We start from the raw sequence: 24,228 nt of genomic DNA on the forward strand, positions 1-24,228 counted from the left end.
TATAAGATATTTCTGTCTCTTCTCCTCTGATGAAAATGGCTCAGTGAGATTGAATCACTAATTAAAGGTCACTAGGTGGATGCAGAATTCAAACCAATGCCTGTCTGACTCCAAGTCTTGTTGTTACCCATAAACACAGAACTATTTTTTAATGATTAAAATAATCACTTTATTGCTGCTATTATTATTGACCTGGAAAAATTGTGATTACTCATTCCAATTGTATTTTGAATAATAGCTAACAATTGTTAAGAAGTTATTATGTGTTGGGGTACTCAGGTGGCTCAGTCAGTTAAGCGTCTACTCTTGACACATTGGGTGTGCAACCTGCTTAAGATTCTCTCTCTCCCTCTCCCTGTGCCCCTCCCTCCCTGCTCACACACTCTCTCTTAATCTCTCTTTGTCTAAAAAAAAAGAAGTTATTATGTGTTTTATAGCATGTTGCTTCACTTCCTTCTCACAATACCACTATGAGGTAGAGATAATAGCAATGACCCACTTAGACTAATTTGTGCTGTGCTCATAAACGATTCCTAAATTTCAGTGGCTTGCAACAACGTAAGTTTATTTGTCATTCACCTTTCAACATTGGTGCTTTTCAGTGTGTCCTGCACTGAAGGAACAACCCCTGACTGGTATGTTGCTGGAGTTATGGCAGAGGGAGGAAGAGAGAACCAGTGGTGGTTCTTAAAACTTCTGCTTGGAAGCCACACAGGTCACTTCCACTGGCATTCAGTGAGCCAAATCAAGTCAATGGTCAATCCCAATACCAGCGAAGAGAGGGAGAGAGAATCTTCTTCCAGAGAGGGGCAGAAAATAGTTTGGAACAATAATACAATCTACTACTATTAGGATCCTCATTTTTACAGACAAGGAGACTGAGGCTTGAAGAGGGTGAGTAATTTACTCACATCCTCATGGCTAGTAAGAGGCGGAGGCGGAATATGACCCAAGGAGACTGTGGGCTCCCCAGTGCAGCGTGGGCTCACTGGTATTTGGGAAACGCTGTTTTATTTCTACTTCTATCTACGTTTTAATCAAGAGACTTTGTTCTATACCACATTCTGTTGGTTTTTCATGAAGCTAACAGTGAAATGCAGCCTATGTGTAATTTTTCCAGAATGAAGAAATCTTGAAAGGAAACTTTGGTCTTTTTTTATTGCTAGATGGTAAAGCTAGTTGTCATCTTTTTCTTTCATGCTGTAAATTTGGTTTGTGATCCCCACATGCATTTTGCTAAAGGACTTCGGTTTTATATCCAGATTGGCCAAAACACTAAGATTTAAAACAGCTCGGTCTCCTTCAGCACAGGCTTAGGAATCATATGTCCCTTCTGCCATGTGTTAGCTCCATTATCTTGGGCAAGCATCTTGACATCTCTGAGCTCACATACAGGATGGGTACAGAAATATGTACCTCATTGGGGTTATTGTTAGGATCAAATAAAATGATTTATTTAAAGTGTCCAATAAAGTTCTTGGAATTTGATGGACACAAAATAAATGGTAATTACTATTATGAAATTAGTTTTTTAGTGATTAGGAAAAAAGTTTACTTGAAGAGATAGTGGTTTTTTAAGTCAGATACATACCATATACAGTAATTTAATTACATAGCTTTTATTTTATAGAAACTCTTGAGGAATAATGAACTAAATCTAAGTCTATTTCAATTTTCTTTGAAGGTGTGGACACAAAAAGGACTATTCATGAATTTATTAATGACCAGAGAGACCGGTTTCTGCTGGAGGTAGTAAAAATAATTTCTTTCTCCCATTAGTCAAACAGAAGACCGCCGGCAGAGTATTGCCAAATTTTCACCTTGACAGTTTATTTTTTCATTACATGCTCCAGATCTATTGCGCCTCTGATCCTTTCCTAAACAACTTCAGTTGGGCTTTCGTCCTCATCATTCCACCAAAACTGCTTTTGTCAAGGTTCTCAGTGACATTCCCATTGCCAAGTTCAAATCGTCACCTCACGATCTTCCTTTTCCTTCCCCTTCCGCAACAGTTAGCTCATTCGGTCACTTCCTCTTTCTTGAAATGTCTTCTTCAGCTGGTTTCCAGGACCCACAGTCTCTAGGTTCTTCCTCATCACTGGCTGCTAGCTTCCTCACAGTTTTCTTTTCTTCTTCTTCTCCCTGACCTCCAAATGTTGGAACGCCCTCAGACTCACTCCTCGCCCTGTGCTCTATCTACCCTCCTCCAGGCCCATGGCTCTAAATTCCACTTTCCCCATTAACAACTTCCAAACTTATTTCTCTACCCTGATCATCTTCCCTGAACTCCAGACTCACAAAGGTAATTGTAGTCCTTAACATCTCCACTTAGATGCCCAGTAGGCACCTCAGTCTTCATTACCCCTGCAAATCTGCCTCTCGTGGAGTGCCCCCATCGCAGTGAGTAGTGATTTCATTTTTCCAGTTGCTTAGGCCAAAAACATTGGAGCTATCTTCAACTCTCCTACCTACAACCCACATCCAAATATACTTTCAAACGTATTTTTTCCCCATACATCCATACTCACACTACTTTTCATGACTTCGCCTGCTGCCACTGTAATCCACGTCACCGGTATCACCTGCATGAGTTATTGTTATAACTTCTGAACACTGGTCTGACTCCACTTTTGCTCCCTACACTCAGTCTGTTCTCCACACGTGCCCCTCCTCTACTGAAGACCTCTGGTGACTTTATCTGGCCCCTGGCTCCCGGGTTGTTATTTCTTTAAAATGATCTCATTTACATATTTTAAATTCATGTATATTATAATGTATGACTTTATTTATAATTCCTTGTTCATACATGGCATTAAAAACCATAGTGAACTCTTATATTCTGTAACTAAAAAAATAAATAAATAAAAGCTAGATATCAAAGTTGTATTTGGGGATTTACCCGGGGTTCTTAAAGCCGGGTTAAACACCCCTACCCTTGGGCAGCTTGGAGGAATGTGTCATAGGTATAGCAGGGTGAAAACCTCATTTTCAGGTGCTCCTTCCTAACGGAGGAGGCTTTGTCACTGCAGACAGCCCAATTTCCCAATGCCCAGAAATGCTGGAGGGATATTGTGGATAATACCAGGGAGACCTCCTCTTTGGAGAGATATGTAGTTTTTTGTTTTGGTTTTCTACTTTTATTTTTTTAGGATAGAGCCTGAGGGGAAATGTAGCTACTTTTGATTTGTGGGACAAAGCCATGTTGGAACAATATTGAGCCTCTTCATAAAAGTGAAAGAGAGGAATTAGTCTCCCTTCTAACGATCCCCACATAAGTTCCTTCATAAAATAAAGGCTATCGTCTCAAGACCTGGCATGCTATTATTTCTAATACATGTGATCTCTTACTATGCAAGTTATTTTCCCTTTATTATGAGACTGTTGAAATGTACTAGCAATGAGCTGGAAATGTGCCATAATGTGCACTTCTGTTTTCAATATTCCTAGTATGCCCTGTCAACCAAAAGAAATACAATTAAAAAGTTTGAAAAACACATGGTGGCGAAGGAACGGCAACTCACAAGAGCCGAAAAAAAGCTCCAAGAAGATGCAATGGCCTTTGAAGAGTTCCTTCGAGAAAATGACCAGAGATCTGTAGATGCTCTTAAAATGTTCGTTTTTTTCCACTCTGGCCAAATTGCCTTTTTCCCTCCCCCTTTCTTTTTAGTTTCTCGGAATACAACACAACATAAAACAAACTAACAAATCCCCGTTACTTTTCAGTGCAGCACAGGAAACTATAAACAAACTCCAAATGACAGCAGAACTAAAGAAAGCCAGTATGGAGGTACAGGCGGTGAAAAGGTGAGCCCAGGGCACCATCTTTTCCTTCTCGAATGTCCCAGCCGTGGTGCAACCTACATGTGCCTAGCCAGACCTACGTGGGAATATTCCTTATCAGTTGATGACTTCCTAAGTATGACCTCATTTTTAAATAAGTAATCTGTCGATCAAGGTCCTTCTGTCTGTCTCGGCCTGGTTATCAGAGTATAGTGAACTCTGGCTGAAAAATTTCTGTAACTTGTCAGTGTAGAAGCCTAGAAATTGGTTGAAAAGAAGCAAGCCAATGTTGAAAGTAAACCATAAATTATTTTCTAAGTGTCCTCTTTCATTCATTTGAAGGCATATTTCTTTCCACATTTTAACATCTCTGAAATTGGGATTCATTTTTACAACTATCTCTCAACTATAATTGGCACTTCCACTTAGTTGAACCTAGAATTGATATTAAAAACCAGGATTTATAATGACAAAAATTTCAGGAAGGAGAGTTGGGATAAAATTATTATATCACCCACCACTCTTTTTTTTTTTTCTTTTTCAAGCCCGGATGTTTTCTTCTGTGGTCAAGTGTATCTCACTTGGTCTAATTTTAAGTATCTAAAGAAGCATCCTTCTATCATCATTCTTGGACAGGAATTTCATGACAAAAACTTGTTTTGTTTTTTCTTTCTGAGGATTTGATACTTACCTTTCCTTTAAAACCAAGAGAAGAGGACAACAGCTTGTCTAAAATACAGCAAATGAATGGGATGGTAGTTTCTTTGAAACCGATTGTTACTAACAGAATGTGTGTTTTCCAAACACATTCTGGCTACAGAGCCTCTTCTCTTGTAGCAGCCTAAAGTTGAAGGCATTCCAAGGTGGAGAACTACCTTCCTTCCTTCACTCCATCATGTAATTAGAAGATTCTGTTCTATCTGTAGAATGAGAGCAGCAGCCTCGAGGCTTGCAGAGAGTATTATATTTATGCACAATGGCCACCCAGTAAACAGCCTTGCTGAAAAGAACTTGCTTAGTGTATATGTGTCTCCTCATCCTAGAAAGGTGCAAAGGTCATGATAAACAAGCTAGGAAACAGCACAAAGGATACAGGTGCCTGCTATTTATTTCCTTTTTCTTTCTGTCTTTTGGGCTTGACATGGCCCAGGAAGGTCGTCCACTGCAGGTAGGGCTGGAAATCTGTTTACAAAGGGAAAGGGAGCTTGTTCTGAAGCTTTTGCTTGGAAGCTGTCCAATGCTAGCCATTTTAACCCTGTTCTTGTAACACCCCTGGGAAGCTTTCAATCTAATAACAAAGTGGTAGTAGAATGAGGGGCTCCCACATCCTTCAGTGTGATACATGAGCCAGCTGATTACTGACTCTTGAATCTCACGCTCACATCAGGGCTGAAGGAAGGCACTGCCTGAAAAAAGTACCGGAGCTGAAGATACTGGTGTAGGAGTAATATCGATAAGGGTATTGAAGACGGTATGATTAAGGAAGCCTGGAAGGGTATGGGTGGAGCATCCTTTCACAAGGGACTTCATTGTTTTTGTAAACATTCCTTCAAGGTCCACTTTGTAACACGATTATGGGAAAGCACTGTGAGGCTGGGGAGAGGCTTTCAGGCCAAGGCCCTGGATATTGGTGGCAAAAGCTTGGGCATCTGAATCAGCCAGACCCGGGTTTGAGTGCCGGATCTGCCATTTAGTAGACAGATGACTTTGCAAGTCATTAATTTCTTCTTCCAAAAGATGGGGATTATACCGACTGTAAAGTGCTGTACAGACAATGAAATGGTACTCTGTCGTGCGTCCATAGTAGGTGCTCGTGGGTGTTTTCTTTATTCTTCTCACAAAAGTACCATCTTCTGCTACCTTCTAATTTGTTCCTATGTCTAAAATTTAATACGACATTTCCCTCAGGAATAAATGAGTAAAACTATCATCAGTCTATTCCATGTGTGTATATCCTTGGCATGTTTTATTCAAATAGGACTCCTATGGGTTTTTTTCTTCTCATCTTACCTTATTGATGCCCATATTTTTATGACCCTACTTAATAATTTTTGTTATGTAAATTACTATTCAAATACATAATCAAAGGAATAAATTTTGTGAAACCTTTTTTTATGAACATGCTTTCACATGGATATTTCTAATGATATCTTCATTTCTTTTGAGCAGTGAGATAGCAAAAACAGAATTCCTCCTTAGAGAGTACATGAAATATGGATTTTTTCTGCTGAAATTGTCTCCAAAACACTGGCAAATCCAACAAGCACTGAAAAGGGCGCAGATGACAAAGAATAAAGAGAGTATGAATGTCAGTCTTCCAGTACTAACAAGTGAGTCACATATTCTTAATTTTAATTAAATAAATAGCTCTAATTCTCAAATATTGTTTCAATATTTGTTTATTTATTAAACAGTCAGAATTCCTATTTTGCGCAGAACCTGAACAAGGATTCCCACTATCTCTGATACTATTTTTTTAAGATTTAATTAATTAATTTATTTATTTAGAGAGAGTGTGAGTGTACACGGGAGCGGGAGGGGCAGAGGGAAAGAATCACAAGTAGGCTCCTTGCTGAGCATGGAGTCCAACGTGGGGCTCCATCTCAGGACCCTGACTGAGATCATAACCTGAGCCAAAATCAAGAGTCAGTTGCTTAGCACACTGAGCCACCCAGGCGCCCCAGTATTACTAATCTTTTAAAGTATTATACGGTATATTATCAGAGTCTCAGAAATTAACACCGCATGGTACTGGTATTAGGAAGTCAGCTCAATGGACCAAAAATAGATCTATTATATATAAGAATTGAATAAATGATTAAGTGGGGTTACAAATCAAAGAGGAAAACTACCACTTCTAGCAACATTGGGGTAACATGGACCAGACTTACCTCCTGCCTAAAAAAATCTGAAAAATATATGAGGCAATAGGTTTCAGGCATCAGGCGCCAAGAAGAGAAGCAGAACGATCTGTGAGAGAGGAGAGACAAATGAGATGAGCCAAATGACGGCCTCAGCGTAGTGCCTGGGGAGCATTTCCAGGATGCCGCAGAGGGAGGAGGAGCCCAGCAGTCCCCATGAAGTGCCAGGACAGAGCTAAGGGAGTAGGGAGCCTGGGGTTCCCAGAGCAGAGTACTGGAGAAGAGCGAGCTACACAGAGAGTTCTCTGCAGAGTCTTCCGCTGAGAGGTGATCCTGAGACTCTGGGGTAAGAGCATTTACCCCATAGAAGCTAGTAAACTTTTACAAACCAGGGAGAACTCTTCTGGAGAGCTGATAGTTAAACAGTTACCAGCACAGTAGCGATGGCTGTCACAGCTCACTTTGCTGTGACTGAATTAGATCATTTGTACGTGATTGTATTGGGTACTGAGCACAATGATGGCACTTGGTTAAACTCAATACACTGACAAGACAGAAAACCTATAGAAAGGAAAATCAGGAAGTAATTGCATTTAGCAGCTTAAAATTCAATGCCCCTAGACTTGTCCTTTAACTAGAGGATGCTCAGAAGGTAATGAGTCCCTCAGTCCGGAGGAGTGAAGGGCTGACACGGGGATTATAGAAGTTTTCAGGCTGTTGACTGATGCAGGAAATAGAGACCTCCTCATGCCCTGCGGGTCAGTTCCCCTGCATTTTGCCTGGTCCAGAGACCAGTCCTTGCCGTCGGCATCATACGTTTGCTTGTTACAATGTCCCCATCCTATATTTCTGTCCTTGTAAGTTCTCACAGTAACTCTACCTTCACCATGAGACAAACCTCTCATTCTCAGAAGTGTTCTCCCCCCATCTCTCTCCCTTTTGTTTTTCATTTCTAGAATTACATACAACGAAAACAGAGGGCAGTAATGAGGATGCCAGGAAGATATCATTTTCAGATGACTATTACGTGGAAAGACGTCGCCAAGGTAACACCAGAGATTTGGGACTTCATTCACAAAAGTAAAACCAGAGAAGGTGCCCATCTCAAATTGGAAATCTGGGACCTATGAGCTAACCTGGAAAACAAAAGGTGATGTCCACATCACCCGTAACCCTTGGGAGCTAGGAGTTCCATCTCTTTCTCTCTGACATGATTACAAGACTTGGAGATGAATGGACAGGACGGGCACAGAACTCAGAGGCAGAGAACCTGGCACAAGTCATCCCCTCCACAAGATGTAACAATTCAAATGTCCATCCTTTTTATTTTTTGCCTTGATTTTTAAAAATCTGTGATTACATATGAAATATATATGGTTAGGTAAAAAAAGAACCATGATTATATTATATTATATTTCACAATTTATGCCCCTGATTTGGGACTATCAATAGTTTTATCATGTTTTTGACAATATGTACCCTGCACCGCAGCCCCCACCCCCCACAACCAGTGCCTTTGATTTTATTCTTAGGCTTGGAACCCAATTTCAGTAGAAGAGAGGAGCTCACTCCACTTTCTATGATTATCATTCTAATAATAATAAAAAGAATGGGCATATCCATGCAGAAGAAATGATTATCTTGCACCAAATAACAAGGACTCATTTCTAATTCCACGTTATTTCTTTTCACCTCCACCATCACGAATGATGTGGACTTCGCCTGGACATTTTGAACAGGAAAACCACACAAGAAGCCCACTCTCACCGTAGAGAATAAGAAATCATCCTTATCAAGGTACGGTACCTACTTGATTAACTCTCTTGGAAACTGTGAGTGTTTTTCAGAAAATATCCCTTTTAGCCTTTCTTCAACATAGATACCACATACGCACACCCGTCCTAACAGATACTGGAGGTAGTGGTTGCCATTTCCGGGTGCTCCTGAGGTGGCCAAACTCCCAGAGGCCTCTGCGCATTCTTTGATGAGTGCCTGCCACTGCTGTTTGCAGAAACTGCCTGCCCTCTCTCAGAGCCACTGCCCAATTGTTTACAAAGCTACTCTGCTGACCCCTGTGTTTGCAGTTTTACCATGTCATTCAAAATTGCTGCAATCCAACCATAAAGCTTTTTTGTTTTGTCCCTTACTTGATTGTTGACTCATTCATACTCATTATTTCATAAATTGCTAGTTCCCAACCCTGGCTATTTAAGAAAATATATTGATGTCCAGGATGGGTACACTGGCCCCCAGGAGAGGACCAGCACCACAGTATCCATGACAATCACACATGACAAAAGTCAACACAGACACTGTACTCTAAATTCCAGGGACCCTGAGGTCACTCCACTTCTGTGGCATTTAAGGGTCAATGTTTTATTTTGCTCTTAATGTTTTTATTTTGAGATAGTTGTAGATTCACATATAGTTGCAAGACATAATACAGAGAGATCCGTGTACCCTTTACCCAGTTCCCCTCAATGGTAACATCTTGCAAAATTGTAGTACAATATCGCAACCAGGATACTGGCATTGGCACAGTCAAGATACAATCAAATACAGAACACCATCGTGAGGATTCTTCATGTTGCCCCTTCGTAGTACAGCCACTTCCCTCTCTCCTCCCTCCCCTTAACTCCTGGAAACCACTGATCTGTTCTTGATCACTTTGATTTTTATCATTTCAAGAATGTTATATAAATGGAATCATACAGTATGTAACCTTTTGGGATTGGATGTTTTATGGAACATAATTCTCTGAAGGTTCATTCAAGCTGTTGGGTCTATCAATAGTTGGCTCCCTTTTATTGTTGAGTAGTGTTACAGTTAACCCTTGAACAACATGGGTTTGAACTGTGCAGTTTCCCTTATATGTGAAATTTTTTTTATAAGCATGGTATAGTACTGTAAATGTATTTTCTCTTCCTTATGATTTTGTTATTTTCTTTTATTTAGCCTACTTTGTCCTATGAATATAGTATATAATATATATAACATACAAAATAGGTTGACTGTTTAACTTATTGGTAAGGATTCAGGTCAACAGTAGGCTGTTAGTGGTTAAGTTTTGAGGGAGTCAAAAGTTACATGCAGATTTCTGAAGGCATAGAGGGTTGGTACCCCTAACCCCCATATTGTTACAGAGTCAAGTATATATGGACACACTACAAATTAACTATTCAGTCATTGAACGACACCCAGATTGTTTCCAATTTGGGGCTATAAAGAAAATTGCTATAAATATATTTGTGCAATTTTTTGTGTGCACATCATTTCCATTTCTCTGGAATAAATGCCTAGAGTGCAAATGCTGAGTTGGATGGTAGGTACATACTTAGTTTTTAAAGAAACTGCCAATTTGTTTCCCAGAGTGGCCACACCATTTTACATCCCACCTTGTTCCATCCCACCAGCAATGGAACAAGGGATCCAGTTTCTCTACATTCTCATCAGCATTTACTGTTTTCATTATTTATTTTAATTTTAGCTCTTCTGATAGATGTATATATCGTATTGTGCTTTTTTAAAAAAAAGTTTATTCTGGCTACTTTATTTTTTATTTTTTTATTTGAGTATAGTGGACATACAATGTTACATTAGTTTGGGGTGTACAACATTGTGATAAACGCTATGCTCATCACAAGTGTAGCTACCATGCAACACTATTATGACATCATTGACTATATTCCTTATGCTGTGCCTTTTATTCTTGTGACTTATTCATTCCATAACTGGAACCCTGTATCTCCCACTCCCCTTCACATTGTGCCCATCCCCCACCCCCTCAAAATGGCTGGGCCACAAGGTGAGAGTGAGAAGCTTAAGGGGTGAATAGTTATTGTATCGTGAGCAGGTAAGCAGTGGTGCCATCCTAAGGAGTCTGTGCTTTGTCCCAAGGGCCCTGGGGAGCCACGGAAGGTTTTAAGCAAGAGTGTAACAGAGACTCAATCAGATTTACATTTTAGAAAATTGGACGTGGGAGTATTTTAGAGAATGAAATGGAGGGAGACAAATCTAGAGGTAAGAGGGGCCAGTTAGGAGCCTGCTGTCACAAGTCAGGGGAGAGATAATGAACTGTCTCAACCACAGAGTGACAGTGGGAACAAAGAAGGAAAGGCTGTGAGACACCTCAGAGAAGTGGCATTGATAGGCTTTGAAAGGCTCACATAAAGATTGGGGGAAGTGTGAGGAAAAGAGAGTGGTCAAAAATAACTCACAAATTTCATCAAAGATAACTCCCAAATTTCTGTGTGGGTAACTGGCTGTATGGCATTGGCATTCAATAATACTGGGAACACTGTAAGGGGAGCAGGCCTGAAGAGGAAAATAAGGAGTGTGATTTTGGATCTACTTTTAGCTCCTTGTAGGACAGCCAAGTAGACATTGATGTCCAGGTGGAAATTGGACATTGAAGTCTAGAGCTTAAGAGAAAGAGATAGATATGTGGGAGCCATTAGTATATTGGCTGTGATAGAATCCATGAAAGAGGATGAAATAACCCCCAAAGAGTGGGTACAATGAAAGGGGAAGAAGGCTGAGGAACCACAGACACTTATGTCAAAAAGGAAACCAAAAAGGTAACAAGAATGTCAGAGAGGTGGAGAAGACTGATTAGAAAGTGCTACCACTGGATCGAGAGAAGAGCGGGGTGGACAGTAGTTATCAAATGCTTTCTCAGGGAATGTTTCCTAAATACTCACTTACTTTTACGGCTCTTTCTCCATGTTCCCACACCTTATTTCCCATGGCTTAAAGGGCAGCTCCAATAGGTATTTTGTTCCCTCAAACTCAACACAAATATTAACTTTTTTCTTAGCTCATCCTTAAACTGTCTTCCATCTTGTTAGGACCACTTCCATTATTCCAGGCTCACAGACTACAGATGTTAGAATCATCTTTGTCTCTTCTCTTTTGGCTCCAGTAGCTCTTTCTACTCTTGGTTCCCATGATTTCGTTCTTTTATGTATCTCTAGACTCTCCTCCCTTCCCCAGCCTATTTACTCACTCTTCCCTTCATCACTAGCCTCTACTTGAACGTGTTAATGACCTAGATCACACCAACAGCCACCTTACTCTCCCTAGTCTCTGCCTCTTCAATTTTCCAATCATTTTCAATTTATCCTTCTTAAAGGATTTTTCCAGAGCTGCTACGCAAACCACATAATTATTCTTTGAGTGTACCTCGTTCCCCCATCCCCGCAACCAACCTGATCAGAAGATATTTTAAAAAAGTAAAATCCGCTCTTCAGAAGACAAATATTGTATTACTCCGGGAACAAGCTTTGTGTTGAACACTAGAGCACGTTTAGTTTGTCAAGCCTGCGTTAAAAGGAACAAAACAGAGGCAGCAGTGTAGCTTGTCATGTGTTTCTTTAAAAAGATTTCTTATAAATGCACCTCCAATAATTGGTACCATATGGTTTGGCCTTTCCTTGTGGTCTCACTTGTTTCACCCTTGTCCGGATGGAATCTGATTTTCTTTTGCATATGTGTGGAATCCACTGATTCCTGCAAACAGCAGTTCCCTAAAAGGCTAAAAAGGCTATTGAAAAGGACGATGTTATAGTTAGGTTCCAAAGACAATTTAGAAATGAAGCAAATCTGTTGACTGAAAATGGCTTAGAAATCAGACATTTTCTTTCTTTTACAGCCACGCTGAGAGTATCAGTTCAGAAGACAGCTTGGAATTCTTTTTAGACAATGATACGAACTATGATCTGGTAACCAGATTATCTATTTTGGATTTAAATATTGTGTTTGATGAAAAGTATAAGTGCTCATTTTTTTCTTTTAAAATTAAAATTTCCTATTCCAAATATTCCACAACTTTCCAGAAGAAACCATGACTTTGACACTGTTCCCCAGTTGCATCTATAGTTCATCTTTGTCATCATTTTATGAAAAATGTTTATAAGAAGGTAATAATTTAGGAGATACGTATATTCTCTACAGTCATCCTGCAGAGAATAAAATAGTCACTTCCTGATTGCTTGTCATTTTACTCGAGCTTGAGATATGCTGTGTAGCTGTACCGTAAGATAAATCAACCTTCAGCAAAACAGCCCTCTATTTTACAAGACTGACTTTGAGCTAACCCCATCCTGAATATAACCGCTGAAACTCACAAGGAACAAAAAACATTTCAAAACACCATCCATTATTACATATAACACATCTTATACAAGTGATCTTTTTTTAATTATAGTAAAAAAAAGTAACATAGACTCTATCGTCCTAACCATTTTTATTTTTTTAGGACTATTTATTTATTTATTTATTTATTTATTTATTTATTTATTTGACAGAGAGAGATGCAGCGAGAGAGGGACCACAAGCAGGGGGAGTGGGAGAGGGAGAAGCAGGCTTCCCGCGGAGCAGGGAGCCAGATGTGGGGCCTGATCCCAGGACCCTGGGATCATGACCTGAGCCGAAGGCAGACGCTTAACGACTGAGCCACCCAGGCGCCCCATCCTAACCGTTTTAAAATTTAAATGTACAGTATAGTTAACTATATGCACATTGTTGTGCAACAGATCTCTAGAAATTTTCATCTTGCAAAATGGAAACCTGTACCCACCGAACTCCCCTATTCTCCCTCTCTGTAGCCCAGGCAACCACGGTTCTACTTTCTAAGAGTTTGATTACTTTAGATACCTCATAAAAGTGGAATCATGCAGTTTTTTCTCTCTGTATCTTGGCTTATTTCACAGAACCTAATGTCCTCCAGGTTCACTCGTGTGGTAGTGTATGCCAGGATTTCCTTCCTTTTTAAGGCTGAATAATATCCCATTGTATGGATATACCACATTTTCTTTATCCATGCATCCATCAGTGGACCTTTAGGTTGCTTCCACCTTTTGGCTCTAGTAAATATGATGAACATGGTGTGCAAATACCCAAGTCATCTTTTTAAAAATTAAATTTAGTTAAAGTAATACATATATTTATGAAGTTTTTGAAAAATATAAAGTAAAATGGGGAGAGAAAATGACCTTCATTTAGCCTCCTTTTCTTTCTATTCCCTTTCCTGCCTTTCCCTAGAACCATCTTTCCTTTTTTCCTGCCTTGGCCTCCTCTTCTGCTCCATCCCTTCTTCTGTTTTCCTTACCTTCCTTTCCCCTTCTATAATACCTTTCATCTCCCCAAGAACCATAAATGTCCTCTTCCTGAAGGCCAGCTCTTATGGAAATAGGCTCCTTTGCCAGTCTCTGCCCATGCTCCTCATAATCAGAATGGCATTCCTTTTCCCCCAGTGTATTTTTCTAGATAAGTCATATGTGCAAAAGTAGCATATTTTTAAGTGAATTATATTCATTACTGATTGATTAGGAACCAGAGCTTTATTTCAAAGAACCAGAAGAGTTACTTCAAGTCCTCACAGAGCTGGAAGAGCAGAATCTAACTTTGGTACAGTATTCCCAAGATGTAGATGAAAATCTTGAAGATGTAAATAAAAGAGAAAAACTTATACAGGATAAGATGTAAGTTATTAAGAACAAGTAGATTTATTCTCTTAAGCAGTCTCTGACCAGAGACAGAATCCAACTTATGCCTCTGTGAACCTTCCTCAGGGTCAGGGTCTCTCTGGTTTTAGGGTGGGATTATTATTAATAATAATTGACATTGTAGGGTGTAAAATGTAGAAGTTATATTTACACAGAGTAGACTGACTTTAGTTTTAGTCTCTACTTCCTTACATTTGTCAAAATATTTTCCTAGCTAGCAATAATAAAAGGCAGTTTGAAAGATTATAAAGAATTAAATGTACTGCCTTAATTTTTTTTTTATTGAAGTATAGTTGACATATGTGTTACATTAGTTTCAGGTATACAGCATAGTGATTCCACAATTCATTAAGTTTTGTCTGGTGCAGTTTTCACTCTACCATCCGGCTAATCAAATCAGGCTTTGGATGATAATGCTAATCAATGCATTTTCCTTGGCTGTGACTTTCAGCAAAGTTATGTGACTTAAATATTAGAGCATTTTATAACATACATATGTAGATATAGCAGGGCTCTCATAAAAGGGATTTCTGTAAGGGGAAGGAGGCCAGATTTGATGACTCACAAAATTCCTTCTGTAAAATTTTATATAATTGGAAGTAATATTGGACGCTATTGGCAAATAGCTTCAAACTGCAGAGGATAAATCTGTTTATCTACCCATTATAAAAATGTGTAAAGCCTTTTTGGGAAGAGTTTTCTGGGCCAAAAGATGGCAATCTTTTCACACAGTAGGTCAAACTACACTGAACTTTGAACAAATTAACTTACTCAAAAGTTAAGACCCTACAAATCACAATGTCACAGCCACCCAGGACCACTAATGTACCCTTTTCATCCTTGTCTCCTCTCTCACAATCCTTACAGCATATGGTGCCCCAACCCTACAGTATGAGTTTTGGGGACGAGGTGAGTATGGTTGGGCAGGAAAAGGGGATCTATGTCAGAACAAAATCTATCTCTAGATCACACCACAACCTGGCTTCCTGACACATCAACTCTGCTGTTATTTGGGGACTCTGGGGGAACCACAGGAAGAACATGCTTCCTGGTGCAAGTTAAAAGCAGCATCTATGCATTTACTCTTCTCATTTTACCTGAAAAGTTGGAATGTACTTTACAATGTCTTAAACTATAAACTCGTATTTGGCTTGCTAGATATAGGATGTTGACACATGATATGGAAAGTGTTGAAATTCCTGACTGATGATTTATTTCCAAACCACAAATTACAGACAAGGGTCTCTTTCTTCTTTTGCAATAGAAATAGCAACATAGAGTTTCTTCTGGAGCACAAGGAAATGCTTAAGGCTAGCTGTGTGAGAGAAGAGGAAAAAGCAGCAGAACTGGAATTAAGGTCCAGGCTATTTAGTTTTGGAGAATTTAAATCCGACACTCAGGTAATCCTGCTTTGCCTTTGGTAATTTTATTTTGTCTCATGTTAATAATAATGTGCATTCCCTGTCCACTAAGCATTGGAATGGGGAGTTAAAGCACACAAATCCTGGGTTGATGATAGAGGCAGAAAACCAGCTTGGAATTATCATGTCAGTATGCAATAGTCAATTTACATAGTAGAAAGTATTCAAATTAGTATTGGGGTTTCCTTAAAATGTTGCTCTAATTATTACAAGGTGTGATGCTGAGATTTTTTTCCCCCTATAGATACATTTCTTTTAGAGTGTATATACATGAAGTAGTTCATTACTTATGATCATTTGGTAGTAATTTGAAGAGCAAGTAATTAACAGGGGAAGCACTGAATCAAAACTGAATGGAATACCTGCCCAGCACTGAGCCTCTAATAGATTTTGGCCTCTCTTGCATATATAGATCCATTATTGGAGCCCCTGGTGACACACACTAATGTACTATCTATTTACCTGCGCATCTCTCCCAGCTGGGTGCAGACCCCTCCAGGGCAGGGATTGTATGAGCTTTCCTAGTTAGATATGTTAAGTGTCCCTATAAAGTAGGTGCTCAATAAATGTTTGTTGAATGAATGATTAGTTTCTAGACCCACAACAAACTCCAACTAGCATTGATTTCCTTGTAAAAAATCTCAAATGAAATAAAAACTCAAATCTCATATGTGAGGCTAATAACACATTTATGGTTATGAACCTGATTTTCAAACAGAGGTAGATCTGGGGGAACTCATTCAGAAGACTGTCCTCCCTAACCATAGGATGGGCAAGGTTACAAAAGCAAAAGTTATTTATGACTCGTTTACACACACACATTTCCTAGGGTGCTATAGTGTCCTGAGTTAGGAGGGAATGGGGTCATACCCTGTTAGAGCAGGAAGTGTGATGACAGCCACCTTTCAGTTCTTCCTTGTTGGCTTTTTATAAACCTTGTGTGTGTGTGTGTTAAAATATATGTAACAAAATTTACCATTTAACCTTTCTAAGTGTACAATTAAGGGACATTAGGTATATTTGCAGTATTGTGTAACCATCACAACCATCTATTTACAGAATTTTTCATCATCCCAAATAGAAACTCTGTACCCATTCAACAATAATTCTCCATTCCTCCATCTTCCTGGCCTCTGGTAACTTTTATCCTACTTTCTGTCACTATAAATTTGCCTATTTTTAGGCACTTCACATAAATGGAATCATACAATAATCGTCCTTTCGTTTTGGCTTCTTTCACTTAGCATAATGTTTTCAAGGTTCATCCACGTTGTAGCATGTGTCAGAATTTAATTCCTTTTATGGCTGAATAATATTCTATTGCATTTATATTCCACATTCTGTTTATCCATTTGTCCGTTGATGAACATTTGGGGTGCTTCCACCCTTCATTGTTTTAAATAATTCTGAAGCTGACGGACATAAAAAATGTCAGATAAATATCAGCGATATTTCACCCACCCCCAACCAAACCCCTTTCATCCAGGTTTAGGACAGCTATGTAAAACAGTAACATTTTCTTTTTTTTTTTTTTTTTAAGATTTTATTTATTTATTTGACAGAGACACAGCGAGAGCAGGAACACAAGCAGGGGGAGTGGGAGAGGGAGAAGCAGGTCTCCTGCTGAGCAGGGAGCCTGATGTGGGACTCGATCCCAGGACCCTGGGATCATGACCTGAGCCGAAGGCAGACGCTTAACGACTGAGCCACCCAGGCGCCCTACAACAGTAACATTTTCAATACTCTTAAATTTTGAGGCAACCAGATCCCTAAACAGAGTAGGCAGAATTGATCTGAAAACTACTTTTTAAAAAAAGATAAATTTTGGTCACAAGTATAATTTTGGCATTCAAGTATATTGCACACTCTGGGTAAATGGGCCTAATAATTCACAGTGACTCCCAGAGATGTGAAAGGCTAGTGTGAAAAGGGGGGACAAAGCAGGAAAATTGACAGGGGAAAAGTATTCTTAGAATCACTCCCATTCTTCCAGATCCCAAAATGGGCAAAACATAATCCTTTATGAGTAAACAGTTTTATCTGATTTTGATATTCAAAAATCATCAGTTACTTTGGATTTGTCACTATAAAATCAGTATTTTATTCTAAACTTCCACACTATCTAATCCCTAAAAACATTTCTTACTGATTCAATATTTTATTTTTTTTTAAAGATTTTATTTATCTGAGTGAGAGAGAAAGCGCAAGACAGGGGAGGGTCAGAGGGAGAAGTGGACTCCCGCTGAGCCGGGATCCAGATGTAGGACTCTGATCCTGGGACTCCGGTACCATGCCGAGCCAAAGGCAGACACTTAACCGACTGAGCCACCCCAGATACCCTCAGTATTTTACTTTTAAAATAAAATTTAAAATTCAAGTATAATGTAATATTGAAAAGCACACAAATGATAAGGTAATTATAAATTCTCTTATGAAATTTCCTCAAAGTGAACATACCCATGTAAACCACCCCCCCCAGATTAGGGAATAGACCATTATAACCCCCCTGAGAAGCCTCCCTCACACCCCCTTTCCAGTCTCTACAATCCTTCAAAGGTGACCACAATCCTCACTTCTCTTACCATCAATTAGCTTTCATGTTTTGAACTTTATATAAATGGAATCATGTAGTGTCTGGCTTATCTGGCTTCTTTTTCTCAAAATTATGTTTGTGAGATTCATCCACGTTATTTTGTGTAGCAGTTACCTGTTTTCCTTGAACATGAAATGGAATGTAAGCTACTGTGCAATCGGCAGGATGTATTCATCTCTTGTTTTACTCTTTCAAACAGGGGACTGATCTAGTTCAATTGGGAGTTGCTTGCAGTCAGCACCCAGCAGAATGTGACATGGATTAGAATTACAGAATCCTTTAAATGACATCGAGACATCTCCTGCTCCCCTATCCAATGTTGATATAATTACTCCTCAACATTACTCTGGTCAGATCACTTCTCATTCACTGTTGGAAGGCATCCAGTCCTTACTTATCACAGTTTTGGTCTTCCACAATTCTGGCCGACTCTACCTCTCAGAGCAACAGCTCCTCCCATCCCTTGCAGCCTCCTGGGCAGCCCCTCCTCTGAAGGACTCTGGGCTGGGTCTGCCATCTGGTGGCAGCTCCAGAGATTGGACATTTCACTCCACCATCAGTAGGCCTGGACCTTGATCTCCCTTTTTCCTTCGCCCTTCTGCTCTGTTGGGCCGGGCCCTTAATCTTTTTCTCATACAGGAGTATTTATTCCTTAACCTCATTCCCTAATCCTATTTCTTAGGCTGTTCTTATCTTATTTTAAGGAAACATCTCTCCTTGTCTTAACCTTTCCTGTTTGACAAGGAGAACTTAAAGAAAAGGCATTCTGGAAAAGACATCCTGAAAGGCCACTGCCTATCACCTCTAAAACTCTTAAGTGTTCAAGAGCTCTCCTTCAGAAATTTTCATCAACTACTAACCATTCTCATATTAAAGTTGCTTTTTTCTCAGAACCAGAGTTCAAAATATTTTTTAAAAATAGGACTCCCACTGCAGCAAGATTGTTTCTACATACCCAATATATACTTCTCCTTGATGGGTGGATTGCTTTTATTTTCCCTTTTATAGCTTTCTGTATTTCTAAAGTTTTCTAAAAGGAATACACAGATATAAATAGGAAATATAATAAATGTTATATAGAAAGGGAAAGCAAAAAAGAGCTTTATGGCAAATAGGCCTTTTGCTTTTTTCTTTTACTTTTTCCTTTAATATTAATTTCTTTGTGCTTTTCCAAGTTTTCTAAAAGGAGGATTTTTTTTTAAAAGTTGTGAATTTTAATTCCAGTAAACAAAGTTATATCAGGTTTCAGGTGTAAAAAGGAGCATGTTTTTAATGTAACAGGAAATACAGTAAGCGTGAGAGAAAAAAAGGGGGTGCTTAGTGGTAAACAGGACATCAGAAAGGTGGTTAAACCAGGAGGTGGGAGAGACAGGCTGTTGGAAGTTAACTATTGGTAACAGATCTTGACTTGTAATTAAGTGTTGGTGGCTCTGTAAGGAGTCTGTGATTCCAGGAGGGGTTTCCCATGGCTCCTGGCACCACATCGGTCTTGAGTGTTATTTGTCCTTGGCTTCATGATGATTCTCATCTTCTTGAGCAGAAGCAGGAATTTGGGCAGGATGCTACCTGGAGAACGATTTACTTTGCCCAGCAGTTTATTGAGATCCTCTTAACTGCGAATGCCAGGTTCACGGTGGAGAAAGAGGCTGAGAGTTATTTGGTCCCGAAATACGTTACCTACAAGCTCGAGCATATCTACCAACAGTTAAGACGGCGCAGTGGCCAGGTACAGGGATCAGCAAGGTTTGGCCTAAGTCTCTGCTTAGACCAGAATACTCCAATGGCTTCCAATTGCAAGAGTGAAAATTAAACTCCTTAAAAGACTTTGTAGGTCAGCCTGGCAATCTGTTTGCTTTTAACTTTTTTTTCCTCTGAGAGAATGCATTCAGTCATTTATTCAGCAAACATTTATTAAGTGCATAGTTGTGTGCAAGGTGCTATTTTATATTTTAGTTAAGTGTAAACATAAGAAATAACTCCTGCCCTCCAGGTGCTTACAGTCTAGAAGGGGAAATAAGGCATGTACGCAAATAGCTTTCATACAGAATGATTGTAGTCAGCAATGAAAAGTAGTTAAGTGCAAACAAAACAAAAAAACGGAGCTCACAAGCTGTGTTGCAAGTAAATGCACTGGAGTGGCAAAAAAAAAGGGATTTAAAATGTATATATACATTGCCTCTACTTGAATACTCAGGGAATCAGGTACACAAAAACACTCAAGAAAAGATACTGTCATATTAAAATTGCTTTTTATAAGAATGCAATATTTTTGAAAGAAAATAGTCCAAGGTGTTACTAGAGTAATAATCTAACTATAAATTATGATATATCACTGTTGCATTTTCTCACCGTTCTATGTTATATTAAAGTTTTTCTTTTATTTTAAAGATTACTTATTAGAGAGAGAGAGAGCATGAGCGGGGGGAAGGGGCAAAGGGAGGAGAGGGACAATAGACTCCTTGCTGAGCAGCAGGGGGGCTCATTCCCAGGACTCTTGAGATTATGACCTGAGCCAAAGTCAGGCACTTAACCGACTGAGCCACCCAGGCGCCCCTAAAGTTTTTCTTTTAAAAATATGTAGTATCATATAAGAGCCTTTTCATTATAATATAGTAAAATGGATTTATTGAATGAACAAGAAAATAGTGATGTTATGTTTTCTGCTCCCCTTTTCTTTTCAATCTCAGGAAAAACTGATAGACTCTCTTAGTAAAAAAATTAATCAAGTATACAAAGTCTGCATTGGAGATGCTGATGTTGGCAGCCTCAATCCAGTTCAAAAGCTGGTAAAAGTAGAGTCTCGCCTGGTAGAACTGAGTGATCTCATTGAATCCATTCCCAAAGAAAATGTGGAGGCAATTGAGAGGATAAAACAGAAAGAACGGCGACAAAAGTATAGTCAATGTCTTATGATAGAAGTGTAGTGAATGACTTAATGAGATAAACTGTTCTTGCTGGGATTCCACAAACCCTGAGCAAGCCCCTATTACATGGCAAGGATTGCAATAAAGATGTAGTAGACCCAAACCCAGACCTACCCTTCTCAGAGCTATTATTTAATGTGAAGACACATTCATCAAATATTCTTATGAAATAATGTGTCATTACCAAGCAATGAGCACTGTGAAGGAAAGAGTTCACTGAGGCAACAACTGATCTAGTTTGAGATGCGTAAAGGGTCATTTTAGCCTGAAAAAATGGATTTTCAGAATGAATATTCACTACTTATTATTAAGAGCTATCTTGTGGAAGAGGTTGCACTTGTAGTGAAAAGCCCAAGGCACAGAATTAGGACCCTTCACTGCAAGGAGACTATATATGAAGGAATTGTTTGAAAGTCAGAGCCATGCAATGAGGGTTCTTCTTAGTGCATAACTGGCAACACTTACACACACAGCATCTACACATTAACTCATTGATTCCTCAAGACAACTTCATGAGGATTAGCATCCCTGGAACAGCACCCCCTCCCCACCCTGACATACCCACATCCTTGCCTGCCTGCCTTTCCAGGAGAATGCACTGATTTACAAACTTCCATACCGAGTTAAATAAGGATAACTACTTTTGAGGCAATGATTATAAATATATGACCCCTAGTATAATGTGGCATGTAGAGAATGCCCATAGGTGGAATGCTGTTCATGTCATAACAACAATAACAAAAAAAGTTAAGAGGGAGACTAGCACTATGGCTGATCTGCTTGGCTTCAATGCAGGTTCTGCCATTTACAATCTCTGTGACCTTAGGTAGGGCACATAACCTCTCCTAAGCCTCAGTTTATCTGTAAAATGGCAGTAATGATGATACTTATCTCATAGGGTTTGTGCTTGGCACATAGTAAGTATTCAAACATTAGGCGTTAATGTTAGATATTTTATTATGGCTTACTGGTATATGGGGGATACGGTTTCCTCCATATCAAAACAAAGTCCAGAATACATTAAGGTGATCCTGATGGGATTTCATTAAAGCAAAATTTTTTTTAAATTATAAAAAAAAAAAATCACTCCTTCTGTACGATGACCTATGACTGATTACATTAACAGCGCTTGGATCTTTTCTACAGTCGGAAATATATTCTCATTGAAACTTATTTTCAATAGTGATGTATGAACCTAGTTCCAATTGCTTATCCTTCTTATCAAAAAGAGAATTTTGTTTTTTCCCAGGTACCTAACACCTAATTTTGCATAAAAAATGTTCAGTAAATGTTATAACTGTTTAAGTCCATAAAATAGCTATCACTTATTGAGAGTCTATTCTGCACCAGGCATTGGCCTAGACAGTTTACATAGGTCATTTCATTTAATTTTATCCTCACAACAACCCTAAAGAGAACAAGACAAATAGCATTTCTTGGTCTTAATTTCAGGATACCATTCAGAAAGGTTAACTGGAAAAGTACGCTTTTGTGGTAACTCAATGAACTATGTATATGTATATAGTTGTTATATATATATATATATATAAAAACTGTGGTTTGTGCGCTTTTCTGCACATTATATTGTAGTAAAAAGGCTACTGGGGGTCTGGCTGTTAATTCAAGAGGCCTTGTACACATTAACTGTGAAGTGCTAAAATGTAATTAGAGTGACAAGAAGGTTTTGCTGAGGTGCTTGTTTTAGACCAAGATCTGGGTAGATTTTAATTCTTCCAAAATGGTGACAAGCAATTTTCTCCCATCTTAACACAAAAGGGATCTGTTGTTGAGATTCCACCTGAATATTCAAAAGCCATAGTATGGGTGAAGGTGAATTATTATTTTATTTTAACTCTTAGGGATATCTTATAATATTTAGGCAGTTTATTACCCAAAAGTAATGTAGGTCTTTTTTTACTTTCTGTGATTTACAGTTACAAGAATGTTTTCCTTTTTTGACAGGTTACGTGAAGAGAAAATGAAAGAAAAACAAAAACACCAGGAGGAAAGGCTAAGAGCTGCTCTGGAAAGAGCAGTAGCACAACCAAAGAAAAAGGTTTGTGTTTTGTTACCAATAGGTCCAGCTACATCAATATGTGAGTGCTTCTGTGGTATAAAAACAAAATACCTAATTCATATAATTTATCCAGCTTTGATTGGTCTCTCATTCCCTGTTAACTTTGAGGATAATTCAAATTTCTGGGTCTACAGTTCTCCATTAGACGCACTTTTTAGTAAAAGAAACCTTTCCCCTCTCTTTTTCTTTAGCTCCAGGTTCATGAAACCAGGTAATTTTTTCTTTAATTTTTTGAATACATAATGACAAGCATACGGCTCAAAGTTCAAAAGATACAAGAGTATTTAGTGAAAATTAAGTCATCCTTAGTTCCCTTCCCTGGATGCAATCTCTTAAAGTTTCATCTGCATCCTTCTGGAAATAGTCTATGTCTTTATGTATATCTTCTTCTCACAAATAACAGACATGAGCCTTGCTATTTTCAGTCAACAATGGACACAGCAAATCCAAAGAACTGCATATAATTGGAAGGGTCTTCTAATCCTCACCTTATAAAATATAATGAGATTAATAGTTGATGTTAAAATGATTTACCCAGAGTCACTTCAGATTTAGCAGCAGGTCCAGGACCAGAAGTCAAGGTTCTTTATATTGCAAGATTACCTATCCAATAATAAGTATGGGATTGGGCAGTCACTGAGTACGTGGTCCATGACTTCCCACTGGGTACGGAGGGCCTTGTGTTTCTATATGCCGCTCTCCTTCCTCTGGGTTAAGGTCTGAAATATACTTGGGGAAGCTAATTTCATGGTTATCTGCAAAGCTACTATGGACACTGATTCTTACCACAGTAATAGCTAACCTACAGTGAATGCCTCTTGTGTGCCTCACAACCAGCCTTTTGAGGTAAGTACTTGAAAAAGCTTCTGAAATACAGTAACTGTTAATATGTATGTCAAAAAGTGTTGATTATCTTAATTTCATCTAAATAAGCATTTCACCTTAAAAAGGGTCTGACTTGTCTAGTTCAGCTCTTCCTATGAAGACCGGACTTGTCCTCTTTCTCCCAAAGGCGAATTAACCATTCATCACCCTTCCACGTATACATACTACTATTCACTAAGCTC

At 38.9% G+C, this 24,228-nt stretch overlaps 2 protein-coding genes across 10 annotated transcripts in view; one reads left to right on the top strand and one right to left on the bottom strand.

Moving 5' to 3' along the window:
* The window catches only part of CCDC38 (coiled-coil domain containing 38), an 83,080-nt gene that overhangs the window by 14,575 nt on the left and 44,277 nt on the right, over positions 1–24,228 (top strand). For 4 of the 6 annotated variants that reach the window (XM_073900476.1, XM_073900477.1, XM_073900475.1 and 1 more), the window contains 12 exons: positions 1,685–1,749; positions 3,448–3,611; positions 3,724–3,804; positions 5,950–6,110; positions 7,598–7,687; positions 8,381–8,438; positions 12,292–12,361; positions 13,971–14,122; positions 15,411–15,546; positions 19,701–19,886; positions 20,848–21,053; positions 23,047–23,140. In XM_073900476.1, coding sequence (XP_073756577.1) covers positions 1,685–1,749; positions 3,448–3,611; positions 3,724–3,804; positions 5,950–6,110; positions 7,598–7,687; positions 8,381–8,438; positions 12,292–12,361; positions 13,971–14,122; positions 15,411–15,546; positions 19,701–19,886; positions 20,848–21,053; positions 23,047–23,140 — 1,463 coding nt within the window. Of the gene's footprint in view, positions 1–1,684; positions 1,750–3,447; positions 3,612–3,723; positions 3,805–5,949; positions 6,111–7,597; positions 7,688–8,380; positions 8,439–12,291; positions 12,362–13,970; positions 14,123–15,410; positions 15,547–19,700; positions 19,887–20,847; positions 21,054–23,046; positions 23,405–24,228 lie in introns of those variants that run through there. The other 2 variants (XM_073900474.1, XM_025881403.2) reach the window with 2 other exon arrangements.
* SNRPF (small nuclear ribonucleoprotein polypeptide F) overlaps positions 1–24,228 on the bottom strand; it is a 36,435-nt gene that overhangs the window by 3,552 nt on the left and 8,655 nt on the right. The window contains exon 3 of one of the 4 annotated variants that reach the window (XM_073900484.1): positions 19,641–19,773. The exons of 2 other annotated variants lie outside the window; for them this stretch is intronic. In XM_073900484.1, coding sequence (XP_073756585.1) covers positions 19,756–19,773 — 18 coding nt within the window. In that variant the 3' untranslated portion in view covers positions 19,641–19,755. Of the gene's footprint in view, positions 1–19,640; positions 19,774–24,228 lie in introns of those variants that run through there. One more of the 4 variants, XM_073900482.1, reaches the window with a different exon arrangement.

The sequence above is a fragment of the Callorhinus ursinus genome, unplaced genomic scaffold (genome assembly GCF_003265705.2).
Source record: "Callorhinus ursinus isolate GAN/ISIS: 27379988/994484 unplaced genomic scaffold, GSC_fseal_2.0 scaffold14, whole genome shotgun sequence".
Taxonomy (NCBI): Eukaryota; Metazoa; Chordata; class Mammalia; order Carnivora; family Otariidae; genus Callorhinus; species Callorhinus ursinus.